This window comes from Xiphophorus maculatus, chromosome 8 (assembly GCF_002775205.1).
Source record: "Xiphophorus maculatus strain JP 163 A chromosome 8, X_maculatus-5.0-male, whole genome shotgun sequence".
NCBI classification, from domain to species: Eukaryota; Metazoa; Chordata; class Actinopteri; order Cyprinodontiformes; family Poeciliidae; genus Xiphophorus; species Xiphophorus maculatus.
This window is the reverse complement of record NC_036450.1, coordinates 17,355,296-17,370,220: the sequence shown is the minus strand read 5'-3', so window position 1 is coordinate 17,370,220 and position 14,925 is coordinate 17,355,296. Positions and strand designations below refer to the sequence as shown.

Genomic DNA, 14,925 nt, shown 5'->3' with positions numbered 1-14,925 from the left:
GCTCCAAAACAGGATCACTGACACTGAAAAGTAGCTCCTGCCATTGCATCAGGATTAAAATATTGTCCTCTACTCATAAACTTGTGATAATTTCATACCGTTTACACAATAAATCTGCGTTATAATCCCTTTTGACTCAGTGGAAATTCCTAAAATTGACAGATATTTAATAAATCAAGTCTGAGAGACTTGTTCCAAAGGAATATTAATCAAATACTTGGGGCAGCAGCACTTTATTTCTAAAACTCTGTTCATAATCAACATTGATTGTGATTGTTATTTATCGGTGCATCAGAACATAAACCGTTTTAAACAATATAATATTACCTTTACTTAAATTTTGACTCCCTCTTTTACCACAGACAGCTGTGACCAGCTGTGTTGATGATTTAAAATATTTTACAGTTAAAGTTAATGGTGTAAAGTATAAGCTTTAAACTTTTTTTTTTAAACTGATGTGACTAAAATACAATGTTGAAAATTTAAACCATTTCAAAATGCTCCACACTTCCACAAAACATCATTAAAATTTTCCTCGTTCAAGTAAAAGTAGAGCCATTTTCTGGGGTAAATTTCTTGTTTATTGCATTTTTGCTGGATAAATTCACTGAATACTTGAGGTGGCATAAAATCGACGCCTTTGGATAACTGCCGCAGACAGTGACATCTTGGGGGGGTCACCAAGTCTCCATAACAACAATCTATTTCAGGTCTTTTTGCTCATCTTTACTGCGGTTGTCAGTAATTGTGGAGGGTGCTAAAACTTAGTGTAGGCGAAGCTTGGGCCAGTATGACATTCTCACTGCCTGATAACCCTTTGTAAAAATACCACGGTTTCCAGTTTTGATATTATGTTGACAAAGATGTAAACCATGGTTTTATCACTTTAAAACAAGAAAGCTTTGACTCAAGCAAAACAATAGAATAAGCAAGCTTTGGTAGTACTTTTTAGGAATTTTTTTAAACCTTTAAAACCAGTAAGTAGCCCATGTGTAGTGGAGATAAGGCATTTCAGAAGTGAGAGGGTAGATTTGTATCTCTGGAAACTACTTGTGGAGTAGAGCTGACAGCTGTCAAGAAACCAATTTCTTTTAGACTTTACTAATCAAACAGAACTTTGTTATTTTAAGCAACAAGGGTGATTGTTGACACTACAGTACAAAAGGCCAGTTCTTTTGAAGGAGCTAAAACCATTCAGACAAAAACGTTGACGTGTAAATGAAGCTCCAGCTGAGACAATGTGTTAAAGAAGGTGTAAATACCCCAAAGACGACCCTCATCTTCTTGTCCCTCAGATGTCTCTGACCCTCTGTTGGTGTGTGTGTGTGTTTTGTCTCGGGATGTGTGGTGTTTGCAGGCAGGGCTTGAGGAATGTGGTGTTTAGCCTGTCCAGCTGAAATCTGCTTTATTGAGCACTGATAGCCTGCAGACTGTCTGACTCCTCGTGGGGGCGGTGGATGGAGGGGTGAAGCAGCAGGAATACCAGCTGTCCCTCAGCTACCTGGTTCCTCACAGGCCTGGTGCTCATCACCACTCTCCCACACACCGATGTGTAGGAAGCAGAACAATTAGAAAAACAAATGCTTAAAACACTGTAAGCGATAAAACATTGGAGACTTTCTCAAATTAAACTCTTCATCAAATCATCATTACTAACCCGTCCCTATGATTCAGCGTCTGGAGGGTCCAGATTTTTCTTCAAAACCAAGCAGTAATTTCGTTACTTTTGTCCTTTTGATAATAAATGACTGAGAGATTTGGAAAGAAAACAACTAAAAAAAAACCCCAAAGAAAACCAACACAAGCAAGTCAATTTGAAATATAACCTTTGAGTGGTTGTGTCTTTACCTGCTTTTGAGTTTATTTGTTTGCTCGGGGTTCATATTTGCTCCACAGCTGGATTCTTTTCTGTCTGGTCAAGATCTGGCAGCACAACCGCCTGCAGAGGAGGAAAGGGAACACAGAGTCCTGAGTGAAGATATGAGGCCAGCCAGTCAGTCTGTGTTCTGGGGCGAGGGCCTGACCCGCCAGGACCTATAACTAACTGATCTGTTCTCTGGCCAAGTGGGTCCCGACAACAACCTGATGGGGAGGGGATAAAGAGAAAAGTCAAAAGAGAACCACATTAGATATCCACAGAGGAAGTCAGAATAAGGGACGGTTAATAATAATGTTGGGGTTGCTGTACTTGTTCTCCTCTCAGCCTGTAAGGGATGTTTTTGCTGAATATCTAAAATTTCCGACTGCACAAAATCCCCAGCTATCCCTGTCCAATATATAAGTAGAAGGAAAAACAGTGGCCACTGTGACTCAGGCATTATTTGCTCTATTTTATGTATTTAGAGTCTAGAAGAGGTACTCGCATGTGTCTGGCTTTCTTTTTCCTTCAATAAAACCATGACTTGGGGAAATGATAATTTGAGGAAAATATGTTTAAGTGTAATCTTTTCCTCCATTTGAGCTTTTCAGGGCAGGTCATTTTACAACAACCTCCAGATTTGTATACATCCCTGTCAGCTGCTCAGGTTTTATCAGATAAAAATTTGAAAAAGACCTTGATCAGTCCAGTTAGCTGAATTTTATTAACGTGACACCAGACTTGTTTCCATTATTTGCAGCCTTTATTGAAGCTATTTGGCTGCTGCGTGTAGCTTTAGAGAAGCTTTTTACCAAACAGACTTCAAGAACCAGAAAGAACAGCAGAACTTCCCATGTGTTTCTTTATATAACTTCTGATTACAAAAAACTGCGAACAAACTGCATCTAGTAGCTTTTGATATACAATCTGTGCTTTTTCTCGAGGACAGAACAGCTGAGAAGGGGGCAGAAATGCATGCATTATTCAACAAGGGATTCTTGATGGATTTATCAAATGTAAAGAAATTGTTGCTTGTTTCAGGTTTTTTATAATATTCTGCAGAGCTAGTGTCTCCTGACTTCTTGTGTGTGTTGTGAAATATGAGGCAGGTTTTAGAAAGATAAACAATAAAAACACAAAGAAATTCTCTATTCCACTATCACCCATAGCTCCTTGATCTTAATGACTTTCTTGGGGAAGCTTCAACATACCAGAGGTGTTTAAACATTCTCCATATGTCCAGAAATGATCAGTAATGCATGTTTTGTACTGGCAAGGTTTTATTTAATATGCAGAATAAATTGTAGATTTTGACCACAAATTATGTTCCTTAGGGTATATGATTAGTAGTCCCAAAAAACGGACCGATATTTGAAATTTTAAAGCGTCATTGTGCATTAGTAGATCAGTTTTAGAAACTTCTGATCATTTTCTTTGCTTTTATATGTCACAGTGAATTATATTACTCTCGATGCTCATGAGTCTTAGCACTACTCTTGAGAAAGAAGGATTTAATTTATTGCTGTCGAGATAAAAGCCAAATGAAAGATACTGGTTGAGGGGAAAAAACCCCCACTAACGTTCTCTCAGGCTACATTTACGCAAATCCGCTGCCTGGAAACTGCTGGCATTTTCAGATGTTTGGGGAAACATCTGTGGTTTAGACAAGACCACTAAGACCCCTTGAATCCACTGTAGTTATTACCAAGCAACTGTATGGTGCTGTGTTTTTAGCATCTCGTCGAATTGTGGATTCACTTTTGACTCCTCACTTCCACCTTATGTAGAAAACGGTAACCCATCTCTGATGAACCAGACGCTCATGGAGGTTTATGCAACATATATTCCGCACCAGAAGTTGTTGTTGTGGACACATCAGCAGAACTGATCATACAACTACCCTGAGCATTCATGACCGGCTCTGACACTGAGAAAAAGCTGTAGTATAGAGCAAGGGGAGAGGGGTGTGGATAGCATGTGCATGAACAACATTGACAACGCTAAGAACATCCTCCTAACATGACCCTCATCATAGCTGTGCAAATTTACATCAGAAACTGTCTGGTGATTTTCTTTTGACATTGTCTGAAAGTGACTGAAATGTACGCCACTCCATTTTTAGCAATGACTAAAAGGTCTGCTAAAATTTCCCCTTTGCACTTCAGCAACCATTGATTTTAACAGGTGAAAAATAGCATGTAGATTCAGCTAATATCAGAAATGCTTCATAAAGCTAATTAGAGTATTGTATATTGTATGGAGATATCTGCATATTCCCCTGGGCAAATTTAATCAGTTAATGCTGCTTGATGGAACAGCATTAATATCACACATTTTGACAGTATGTTGACATAGCCATGTTTGCTGATTAATGCTTTAATTATCTTAATTAGCACATCAGCATTACTGTGTAGGATCCATATATCATGATAATCCAATCTGGGCATTAATCTCCTTGACAACCTTCTGTCACCATGTGGTAATGTATGTAAATCAATACATAAAAATGAGAAACAAATTTTCCAATTAAAAGAAAAAGTTTAGAGCCATTTTTTATCCCTTGGGCAAAAAAGGAGCTGGAGTTGAGTAATCATCACCGTCAGTGTCGTATGGACATTTGCTGAGTTGGTAGACTGAGACAAGTCACCTACACACACACATACCAGGAGGATAGCACAGCTTCTGCATTGTGTCTGGCCATCACAATGGTCCTGGTGTGTGTGGTCTAGTCTCAGTAGCCTGGCATATGGCCTGTGACCCCGGAGCCCCTTCGTCTGTGTCATTATGATACCGATAGCGTTGCTGTGAATAGAGGCAGTCAGGACTCAATGGAGCAAACTGGGACCATCACATAAAGGGCACAGCGTCTGTCTTTCAGCGCAGCCTGATTACTGGACTGTGTGCGTGCACATAACATGCATGTTGAGATGGGAAGATATAATGAGGTGCCCTTGTATTATTGATGCTTTCTGCTTCTACTGCCTACCTGCTGTTAGGTGGCCTGGCTGATGCTTGGTTTAGTCCACTTGGTGGGCTTTTCTTCTTTTTCTGGTAGAGTTGGAAAAAGATCACACAGCATTCATATGAGAAGATCTCAGCTTCTTTTTCTTTGCAAAACAGAATATTGTATTCAGCTCTTACTTTATTGTGATCATTAGAGTCTTGGTTTTGTCTTTTAAATATTTATATTGGTTAACAAAATGCTATGAAAGATGTAGGCAAGTGCTCCCTTGGACTAGCGGGAGCAACATTAATATAACTGCAGATTGTTTTTGGTCAATTTATGAGACTTTCTTCACACTTCCCCTAGCATTTCCAGTAACATTTCAGCTTTATTTGATGACAGCAGACTTGCAAAAGCTAATTTCAACATTGAAGAGCGTGACCCTAGCGTGAACCTCGTGTTCGCATCAGAAATGTATCCCTTTTGTCTGCTTGGCCATCTTATTCCAGTGATACTGGTAGTCTGCGGAGATTGTCTGAAAATATGTTTCTGTGCATCTGCAATCAGTTTCAGCTTGGGTGAAACTGCCGCACACTGCTTATCATGCCATTTTGCTCTGTTTTCCATAATCTGATCCAGTCTATCCATCTCATATTTCAGTGTTTATTGATTCATACAGTTAAAAAATGTTTTGATGGCTCATCATGTTCTTCGCTGAACGTTAAAGTTTCTTATGTATCTGTAGATTTCCTCCGACTAAAAGATTTGACCAATCATGAAGAGTTCATCAGCAGGACTTGCGTCCTTCTGTTCTTGTGTAAAACGAATTAATACACACAAGCAAACAACTCTATTGTCAATTTAATTCAACCATTTGTTTAAGGATTTGATTTTCTTTATTTTTCAACTTCTTGAAAGAGAAATAATTATCGCTTGTGCTGGCACGATGATGGGGAAAAAAATAGAAAAACACAACACATTATGAAACTAATTACAGAAGCTACAGATTTATTGTACCTCTGACATTTTTCACACATTTGCAAACAATTGAATCTGTCGTGCAGATGATTCAGTGGGGAGAGTTTTGTGTCAATCAAAAAGTATCCTGGCATGAATCATGCTTCACTTGCTGTGGGCAAAAATATTATTTTTCTTACCTTGAAAAAGTTCTGTTCACCTTAAAACTTCTTACCGCGGTGGAAAGTTCAGTCATATGCCATCAAGTTTTTAAACTCCAAACAACATTGTGCTGTTTCTTTTGTCTTGTTATGGTTTTAGTCTTGTGTTTGGACCATTCATCCATCCATCTCTTTATTGATCCCCATTCTATTTGATATTCTTATGGAAATGTCAATCTATCCATCTGTCCATCCACATAGCTCTCCCTTTCCTCCGTGGCACTCTCCACCTTATTCTACTGAATCCTAACATTTTCTCAAATCAGAGGGGATATATAGTACTTTCCAGCTTCAAGTCTCATGCATTTCCTTATTTTTCCTTTTCTTTTTTTTTGTTTGTTTGTGTGTACAGAAGTTTCCAGAGCTAAAGTTTAAGTACGTGGAGGAAGACCAGCCAGAAGACTTCTTCATCCCATACGTTTGGTCGCTGGTCTTCAACTCTGGTGTTGGCCTCTACTGGAACCCACATGGCATCGAGTTGTTCAGCATGGACTCTGGTTGAACAAGAAAATAACCCCAAAAACATTCAGCCTTCATCACAGTTCAAAACAGAATAAAAGGACTAATGAGTGTGTGTGTGTTTTTTTGGTGTGTGTGTGTGCGCGTGTAGGTGGGGGCGTGCGTGTGTGTGTGTGTGTCACCATTTGTAGTATGTGCACGCTGCTTTCAAAGTGCCTCGACCTTGTACATGATGGAGTTCCTTTTTATGCAGCACAACCTTGTATTGTAATAACTGCTCTGCTTCAACACTGTGAAGCCTCATCAGTGCTGGTTAGCGGTGCACACAGTAGCTTCCAATTGTTCCCCAATATATTTCTGTAGTGAATGCTTGTTTAACAGCACATATCTATTTTTGTTTGGCCAAGAAGCTCAGATTTCTGGCAATGGAGGATTCCCTTTTCTGTCATTCTTCAAAGAACAGATCATTGAGGAAAAAATAGACAATGCCTACATGTTACACATTTCCACCGTACGACTTTAGATTCTTAACTATGTTGTAATATACTGAGTTTTAAATATTAATGTCATTTATTTAGGTTTTATTTGGATCCCTCATGAGAACAGCTGCGATTTATAACTGGTTTGTTTGCGAAGTTGCCGTTGGGTTCAAAACAGTCAGAGAAACGTAATTTATTATCAACTTTTAGATTAAATATGCAGTGTCCCTGGCTGTGTAATATCCATCGTTCATGTACAGTTTAATTAGAGCTTAATCTGAGTCCCTAGACAATATTAGCCTCCTGCATCACTGTGATTCATGTGATTTCATCGTTGCTTCCAGCCTGACTTCACTCAGTCTTTGTCATTTGCATCTTTCTGGATAGTTTCCCAAGGCAAGTACTTAAACTAGGACAGACAGTACCTCTCTTGTCCTGTTGTGCATAGCTACAACTGTCTCTTCAATTTGTTACTTTATATGCATGTTTAACTTGAGACTTAAGTTATTTATTTCCATGTATGTTGGGTTTTTTATATATATATATATATGAAGAGGCATATTCAAGACCACTAAATATAAATGTGGCAGGAACAAGATGAGCACTGCTTTTGAGGCTTAAGGCCATGGAAACTTGATTGGAAAATTAGCTTTTTATTACTGCAAATTCAGCTATCATTTTGTCAGTTTTCTTTGAAAAATAGGAGTTTCAATAAAATGGTTAAGTCAATGTGTTTGTCTCTCATTATTACAGCATTAATTCTGCACCATTTACAGAACAACACATGCTGTTTCTAAGAGATTTATGCAATTTTGCATTGAATTATTTGTTTTTTGGTTTAGTGGACATTTATGTTCCCCATAGCTTCAGGTTTGGTGTGGATAGCTCTTTCACCTTAAATTAGATCACTTTAAAACCGCATTTGGTATTTTAATTCAAAGTCAAAAATACTTTAGTTTCAAAGGGAAATTAAATATAATTCATCCATGTTTCTTTAAAGAGTTGTTGCACATGGTGATGACTCTGAGCTGGAAGATCTCCTGTACCAGTCTCTCTCTCTTTCCAATTCATATGCACACTTGATTTTACTTTTCTTTGTTCACTCTGACCAAAGAACATCATTTTTCTTTCCTATGCATTAAACGAGACACAAGAAACGACCTCAAACATTCAATAACATTTTGAATGTGCCTCACACATCAACAGGGATGTGTCTTGGTTGCTTAATATCATCATTGCTGCAGAAGAAGTATGAACACTTCCTCTGCAGACTCTGAAAAATCAGAGTCTGGAGGAAAAAAAGTTTTTGACAATGGCACCCACTGTACTGTCAAAGAGAGGCATGCAATTCTCTTGGGAAGTGCATGCCTTTTGGCTCTACTGTAATGGTTTTTCTGCATGAAATTTTCCGGCTCTCAAGGACAATATAATGGATGTGATTTGATGTAAAGAATGCTGTGCCGTATTTTCAGCAGAGGCCTGACATTAGGTTACAGTGACATCGAATGCTCAAGGAGACTGAAAGTACCTTCTTTATGCGCTTCCAGTCTCACCTGCTATATTAATGCAGCGGCAGATGGTTGAATGGAGGTTTCCACAAAGTGACATGGCTCTCCTTGTTCCTGCATGCAGCAAGGGTCGACTTCCTGCTTCTGTTTCATTGGGAAGATGGATGAAGCTTGGGATTCTGGGAAGGGTTGTATGTTTTCTACATGTCTGTGCCCTCTCCTGAACTGTTCCCCTACTGGAGCAGTGTGACTCCAGAGCCAGAGGTCATACCCAGATCAGTTTTCTACAGAGAGTTCTCAAAAGTGGGACACTTTGGAGACTGGCTTGCTAAAGTGCTGCTTACCCCCTGTGACTCAGAGCTCATTAACTTGACTGATTGCCTCTGCAACAGTGGGAGGTCTGTAAGTTCAGCAGTTTTAGGATGAGGTCAGATCAGGAGTCAACCTCGATCATAATATGAAATGTGTTCAAAAAGATTTTAAATGTGAAAAAGAAATGGGTACATAACCACCCACAGTCCTGCAGATCTGACCTGGATTGAAAACAGACTCAGTGGGTTGGATCGCTGAAGTAAAAGAAAGACAAAAGAAAGATATAAAGACGAGACGGGCACACTGACATGATCTTGATGTCTGCAAGATACCAATTAACTTGGGTGACAATAAATGGAATGACAAACCTCTGGTTAAACCTTAGTGAAGACTTTTTGTCTACGTCAAGTCCTTTTATTCTCCGAAACCACAGTTTTACAACTATTGAAATACCTAAAACATGCACTGATGGTATTTACTTGAGAACAAAGTAGAAGATTTTCTTAAGTATAACTAGCCTTCCAAGGTCAACAGTCGGCCTTGCAGCTAATTAAACTAGATTGACTTAAGAGTTTTAAGCATTCCTCCACCTTCTAGTTGTTAATTCTTCACATTTCATGATATTTGGCTGTGTAGATAATGTGCTAGATAGACATTGAACAGTGATAACTAACTCATGCTCTGCTACGTGTACCTCGGATATCTTGAAACTGGAAATGACGTCACACTAAGTTTAGCTGCGTTGGACTTGCTAGCTGTTGTGTTTTGTGACCAGGTTGGACATATTTAACACTATAAGATGATAATTACATATTTCTGCATATTTTATCTCTGAATTTTAAATGCAATGATCAAAATGGAAAAATCCACCTGGAAGGTAAGCTGCAAGACTTGAGTTTGTCTGCCAATTCTGACCTCCAAATTCAATATGTCTGCACATACTTTAGGGCTAGGAAGTTGAGTACTCTGCTTTTTTTTTACGTTTAGAGACTACTTTGTTGTGCGTTGTCAAATGCTTAGTTTCTTTACTGTGCTTTGAGTGTTTTCCATATCCGTTTTGTCCCCAGGTTTGAGTAAAGATGTAGCAAAACAAAGAGCTGAGGTAAATCCTGGACATGCCGTTGGCTCACTTGAAATTTATATTTTCTGTGTATTTTCTAATGTTCTATTTCTATTGCTGCGTTGCCTCCACCCCTATTTTTTAAACAGCTGTTTAATTAATTGTAGGTTTTGCACTACTAAATGTCAATCTTGCAGGTTTTTCTTTTGCCTGCCACAGCAATGAAGACTCTTGTAGAGATTGCTCACCATGACATTTAGGTTTTCTCATACTGTGTACAACTGTAGATTTCCCAGTGGAGTTGTTGACAAATGGATGACACTTTTTCCCTGCACAATGAAAAGAGACAAATTCAGCTTCTTGCCTTTAACCCCAGGATTTTTCTTTTCTACTTTAATTATGCGCTGACATTTACCAGAGTGGGCGTTTTCCTGCTCTTTCCTTACAAGTTATCAGATGTGCAAGCGATGTAAAAAAAAAAAAGAAAAAAATCCCTTTCTATCTTTTTAATTAAAGTTGTCTTATTTTCATCATTCTTATCTTTGTAGAAATTCATTCCCTATGAACGGCCTTTTATCCTATTTGGAAACAGCAGTTCATGCAGTAAAACTCAATTGCACATGCATGAGCCCTTGTATGGAAGCAGTGAAGTGTACTAGTACATTTTTTGTAAAGGCCAGAACTCCCATCTAGAATACTAATTGTCTCTTTTCCTGTGTAATGCTTTTTACCCCACTGCATGCTCTTGATACAATTAGTTCTTCGGGGTCAATTTAATAGATTTAAAAAGCTCATTCAAGCATTCTGCAAATTTACATTTTTCTGTTAGAGGAGGAGACATAAAAGCACATATGTGCTGAATTCGGAGCTGATGTCTGCCACAGCCTTGCTTGAGGTTTACTGGGAACAAACAAGCTAATCAAACATGACTGATAATATCTTACATTTTATAAACTTCATTCAAGATTTTATAAAAAAAAAAAAAAAAAGGAACTTTATTTTGAAAGGAAATATGTCAAATTAATAAGATGATAATTTCAAGGTTCTTGCACTGGCGTATCCTCCTAAAACAGTTATCTTTAGGGCTTGACTAATTGAAAATGTGAAAATTCAAGGATTTTTTTTTTCTAAACTGGAAGTGGGTACATTTCTTGTGCATTTTCTCATAACCTACCCAGATTAAAGTTATGCATACACACTGAAAAGTATTCATACATCTCAACTAATATTTGGTTAAAAGTCACTTGGCAAGCTAAAGAGAGAAAAAAAACCACACGTTTTTTGTAGCGTCTGGCATAGTTTTGGATGGAGAATTGTTTGAGTTTATTTGAAATGGTTGGCTTCCTACCACCGAATTTCAAGCATGTTGCCTAATTTTTCAGTATGGTTAAGTTTGGGTTCATTCCACTATCTTAATGTTATACTGATTTATCCAGTCCAAAACAGGTCTTGATTTGTATTTGGGGTCACTATTGGCACACCCACTTGTGTCCAAGCTTGCGACATCTAAAATAATTGATAATTATTCTATTCTTATTTCTCAGTGCACCAGTACCACTGGTAAAAAAAGAGACATTAATAATAATAATAATAATAATAATAATAATAATAATAATAATAATAATAATAAATAATAATAGCTCCAGAGCTTGATGCTACCACTGCCATGCTTGGTATTGGAACAAACATTCATCTTGTGATTGTGGCAACACAACTGAACTTTATTGAACCTGATCTAAGAATGTTTTTGTGTAAAGCTACAAATTTAAGGCAAGCATCAAAAAGTCTGAATCAGAGTCAAATGGATAAAGCAGACTAATGAAGGGTCTCCCTTGTTTAAACTGAGTAAACGTTGCTTTGAAGCCCAGTCTGACAGGAAGCCAGAAAACCTAAGTGAACTCTACCAATCATGGCCAGAAAGTGGGCTAAAATTTGACCCAGAATCATGCCAGAATTCTTATTGTGGAGCAAATCTTTAAAATTGTTATTTTTGTAAAATAAATAAATAAATAAATATAAAGCTGCCAGTTGTATTATAATTCCACCCTCCATTAGAAACTTTTCAAATGCATCATTAAAATGCCCAAAATGAATGTGATATTTTATGTTCGTGATGCCACCGTGTAAAGTTATTGGATCTGCGCGTCATGTGCGTATGCCGGATTTTAACATGGAAGTGGTTTGTTTGCAAGCAACTTTAAAGAAAACACACAGCTCGCTACAACCATGCTGCTGCACAGTGTGTAACAGAAAACAGTCTCTTATGAGGGGCCGTTTAGGACAAAATTTACGTTTTGTCTCTCACACACTACCAAAAAGTCTCGCATACTCCAAAAAAGTAGCCACGCACACTCCAAAAAATTACGTTTTGTCTCTCACACACTACCAAAAACTCTCGCATACTCCAAAAAAATAGCCTCGCACACTCAAAAAATTACGTTTTGTCTCTCACACACTACCAAAAACTCTCGCATACTCAAAAAAATAGCCTCGCATACTCAAAAAATTACGTTTTGTCTCTCACACACTACCAAAAACTCACGCATACTCAAAAAAATAGCCACGCACACTCAAAAATTACTCACGCACATTCAAAAAATACTCAAATTGCGTATACACACACTACTAAAATGTCACACACACACACACAAACGTTAACTTTCTCGCTCACATACACTACTATCAGCTCGCTCACATACACACAAACGTTAACTTTCTCGCACACATACACTGCTAACAGCTCGCACACACACAGACGTTTATCTCTCACATACACAAGACTAAAGTTGAACACACACACAGTACTAAGACTCGTTTTATGTATGTGTGAGAGCGAAACTTTTTATGAATGTGTGAGAGTCAGTCTCTTTTTGAATGTGTGAGAGCGAAACTCTTTTTGAATGTGTGAGAGTTGTCACGGAAGAGGCGGGGCATAATTTTTGGATCAAACTGCGCATGCGTAGATCCTAAACTATAAGTTTCGATTGTTGACTCACTGTATGTTCTATTACTTAGTATATTTGTGCTTTTAAATATATATAGAACGTTTAACTTTCTTGTAGATTAAATGTGCTATAGAAATAAATGAATCTGATTGATTGATTAAAAAGAGCAAAATTGCTGTAGTGCAATCTGTCCACTGGGTGCCAGTATTACAGGAATTATTAACCGGCGCCAACTAGTGCCGAAGAAGAAAGAGTTTGCTATACCGAACATGGCTAACTCTAATTCGAAACGAGAGAGAATTGGTCAGGCAGCTGCCATTTTAAACACCATTCTATCTTCTCCGGAGGCAACCAGCACTTTGACAGGCGCATTAAACGATTCAACGACTGCCCGCAGTGCTACAGTAGATTCAGAACTCTCATCTCTGTTCCGTTCCGGAGCGGTGTTTAAAATGGCAGCTGCCTGACCAATTCTCTCTCGTTTCGAATTAGAGTTAGCCATGTTCGGTATAGCAAACTCTTTCTTCTTCGGCACTAGTTGGCGCCGGTTAATAATTCCTGTAATACTGGCACCCAGTGGACAGATTGTACTACAGCAATTTTGCTCTTTTTAATCAATCAATCAGATTCATTTATTTCTATAGCACATTTAATCTACAAGAAAGTTAAACGTTCTATATATATTTAAAAGCACAAATATACTAAGTAATAGAACATACAGTGAGTCAACAATCGAAACTTATAGTTTAGGATCTACGCATGCGCAGTTTGATCCAAAAGTTATGCCCCGCCTCTTCCGTGACAACTCACACATTCAAAAAGAGTTTCGCTCTCACACATTCATAAAAAGTCTCGCTCTCACACATACATAAAACGAGTCTTAGTACTGTGTGTGTGTTCAACTTTAGTCTTGTGTATGTGAGAGATAAACGTCTGTGTGTGTGCGAGCTGTTAGCAGTGTATGTGAGCGAGAAAGTTAACGTTTGTGTGTATGTGTGCGAGAAAGTTAACGTTTGTGAATGTGCGAGCTGTTAGTACAGTGTATGTGAGCGAGCTGATAGTAGTGTATGTGAGCGAGAAAGTTAACGTTTGTGTGTGTGTGTGACATTTTAGTAGTGTGTGTATACGCAATTTGAGTATTTTTTGAATGTGCGTGAGTAATTTTTGAGTGTGCGAGGCTATTTTTTTGGAGTATGCGAGAGTTTTTGGTAGTGTGTGAGAGACAAAACGTAATTTTTGTCCTAAACGGCCCCTCATAGTCTCTCTCTCTCTCTCTCTCTCTCTCTCTCTCTCTCTCCCTCTTCGGGCTAGACTGCAGACAGACTCCTGAGCCGGGCTGAGATGGAAAAGGGTTAGATAAAACTGGCTACTTCCTGGAGTCTGGACTGGAAAACGGTCTCATGCGCTCACAAAAGGAAGGGAAAGGAGAGATGTGAGGGTAGGGGAGGGGACGATATACGACTGTGGCAGCCAGTCACTTCCACAAGTCCCTCTGATAGACCCCCCCTCCACACACACACACACACACACACGCACACACACACACACACACCGTCCCTCAACTGATTGTTTCCAGACTCCAGTTAAAACGCTGCTGCGTCGCTCCTTCTGCTCGGCGCCAGTTGGGGGGGTTGTAAAGCCGGAATGGTCTAACTCACAACCCCTCCACGACCCCCAACCCCCAATCCAGCACATCCCGACCACCACCACCATCATCATAGTCCTCATCATCATCATCATCATCAGCCCCCCCCCCACCTAAATGCCCTCCGGCGACTCTTTCACATTAGCATACTGCTGAGTGCACCTCCTCCTCCCCGGACTGATGTCTGTGGGGGGACCTCTGTGGGCTGCAGAGGACACACACACACACACACGCGTGGATTGTAGACCAATGTTATTTCAGATTATCTTGAGTGCTTTCTCATACATCTCGACGTACCTCCACGGCCACGGAAGGGTAGATTTAGGTGACAAACAAACACCAAGTGATGCATAATTCCGCAGTGATAGGAAAAGGAAATCAGTTATATTAGAATATAATGTCTGAAAAATGCAGCGTGCATTTAGATTCAGTTCACTGTACCTGGGTACCCCTAAATAAAATGAAGTGCATCCAGTTTTCTTCGCTTAAGGTTTCAGAGGTCTGTTGAAGATTTCTATGGAACAAACAGCCCAACAA

At 38.9% G+C, this 14,925-nt stretch overlaps 1 protein-coding gene across 3 annotated transcripts in view; it reads left to right on the top strand.

The window, feature by feature from the left end:
* The window catches only part of dym (dymeclin), a 47,365-nt gene extending 40,813 nt beyond the window's left edge, over positions 1 to 6,552 (top strand). For all 3 annotated transcript variants that reach the window (XM_005798624.3, XM_023338678.1, XM_023338679.1), the window contains exon 17: positions 6,333 to 6,552. In XM_005798624.3, the coding sequence (XP_005798681.1) occupies positions 6,333 to 6,482 (150 nt within the window). In that variant the 3' untranslated portion in view covers positions 6,483 to 6,552. The remainder of the gene's footprint in view (positions 1 to 6,332) is intronic.
* The last annotated feature ends 8,373 nt before the right edge of the window (positions 6,553 to 14,925 follow it).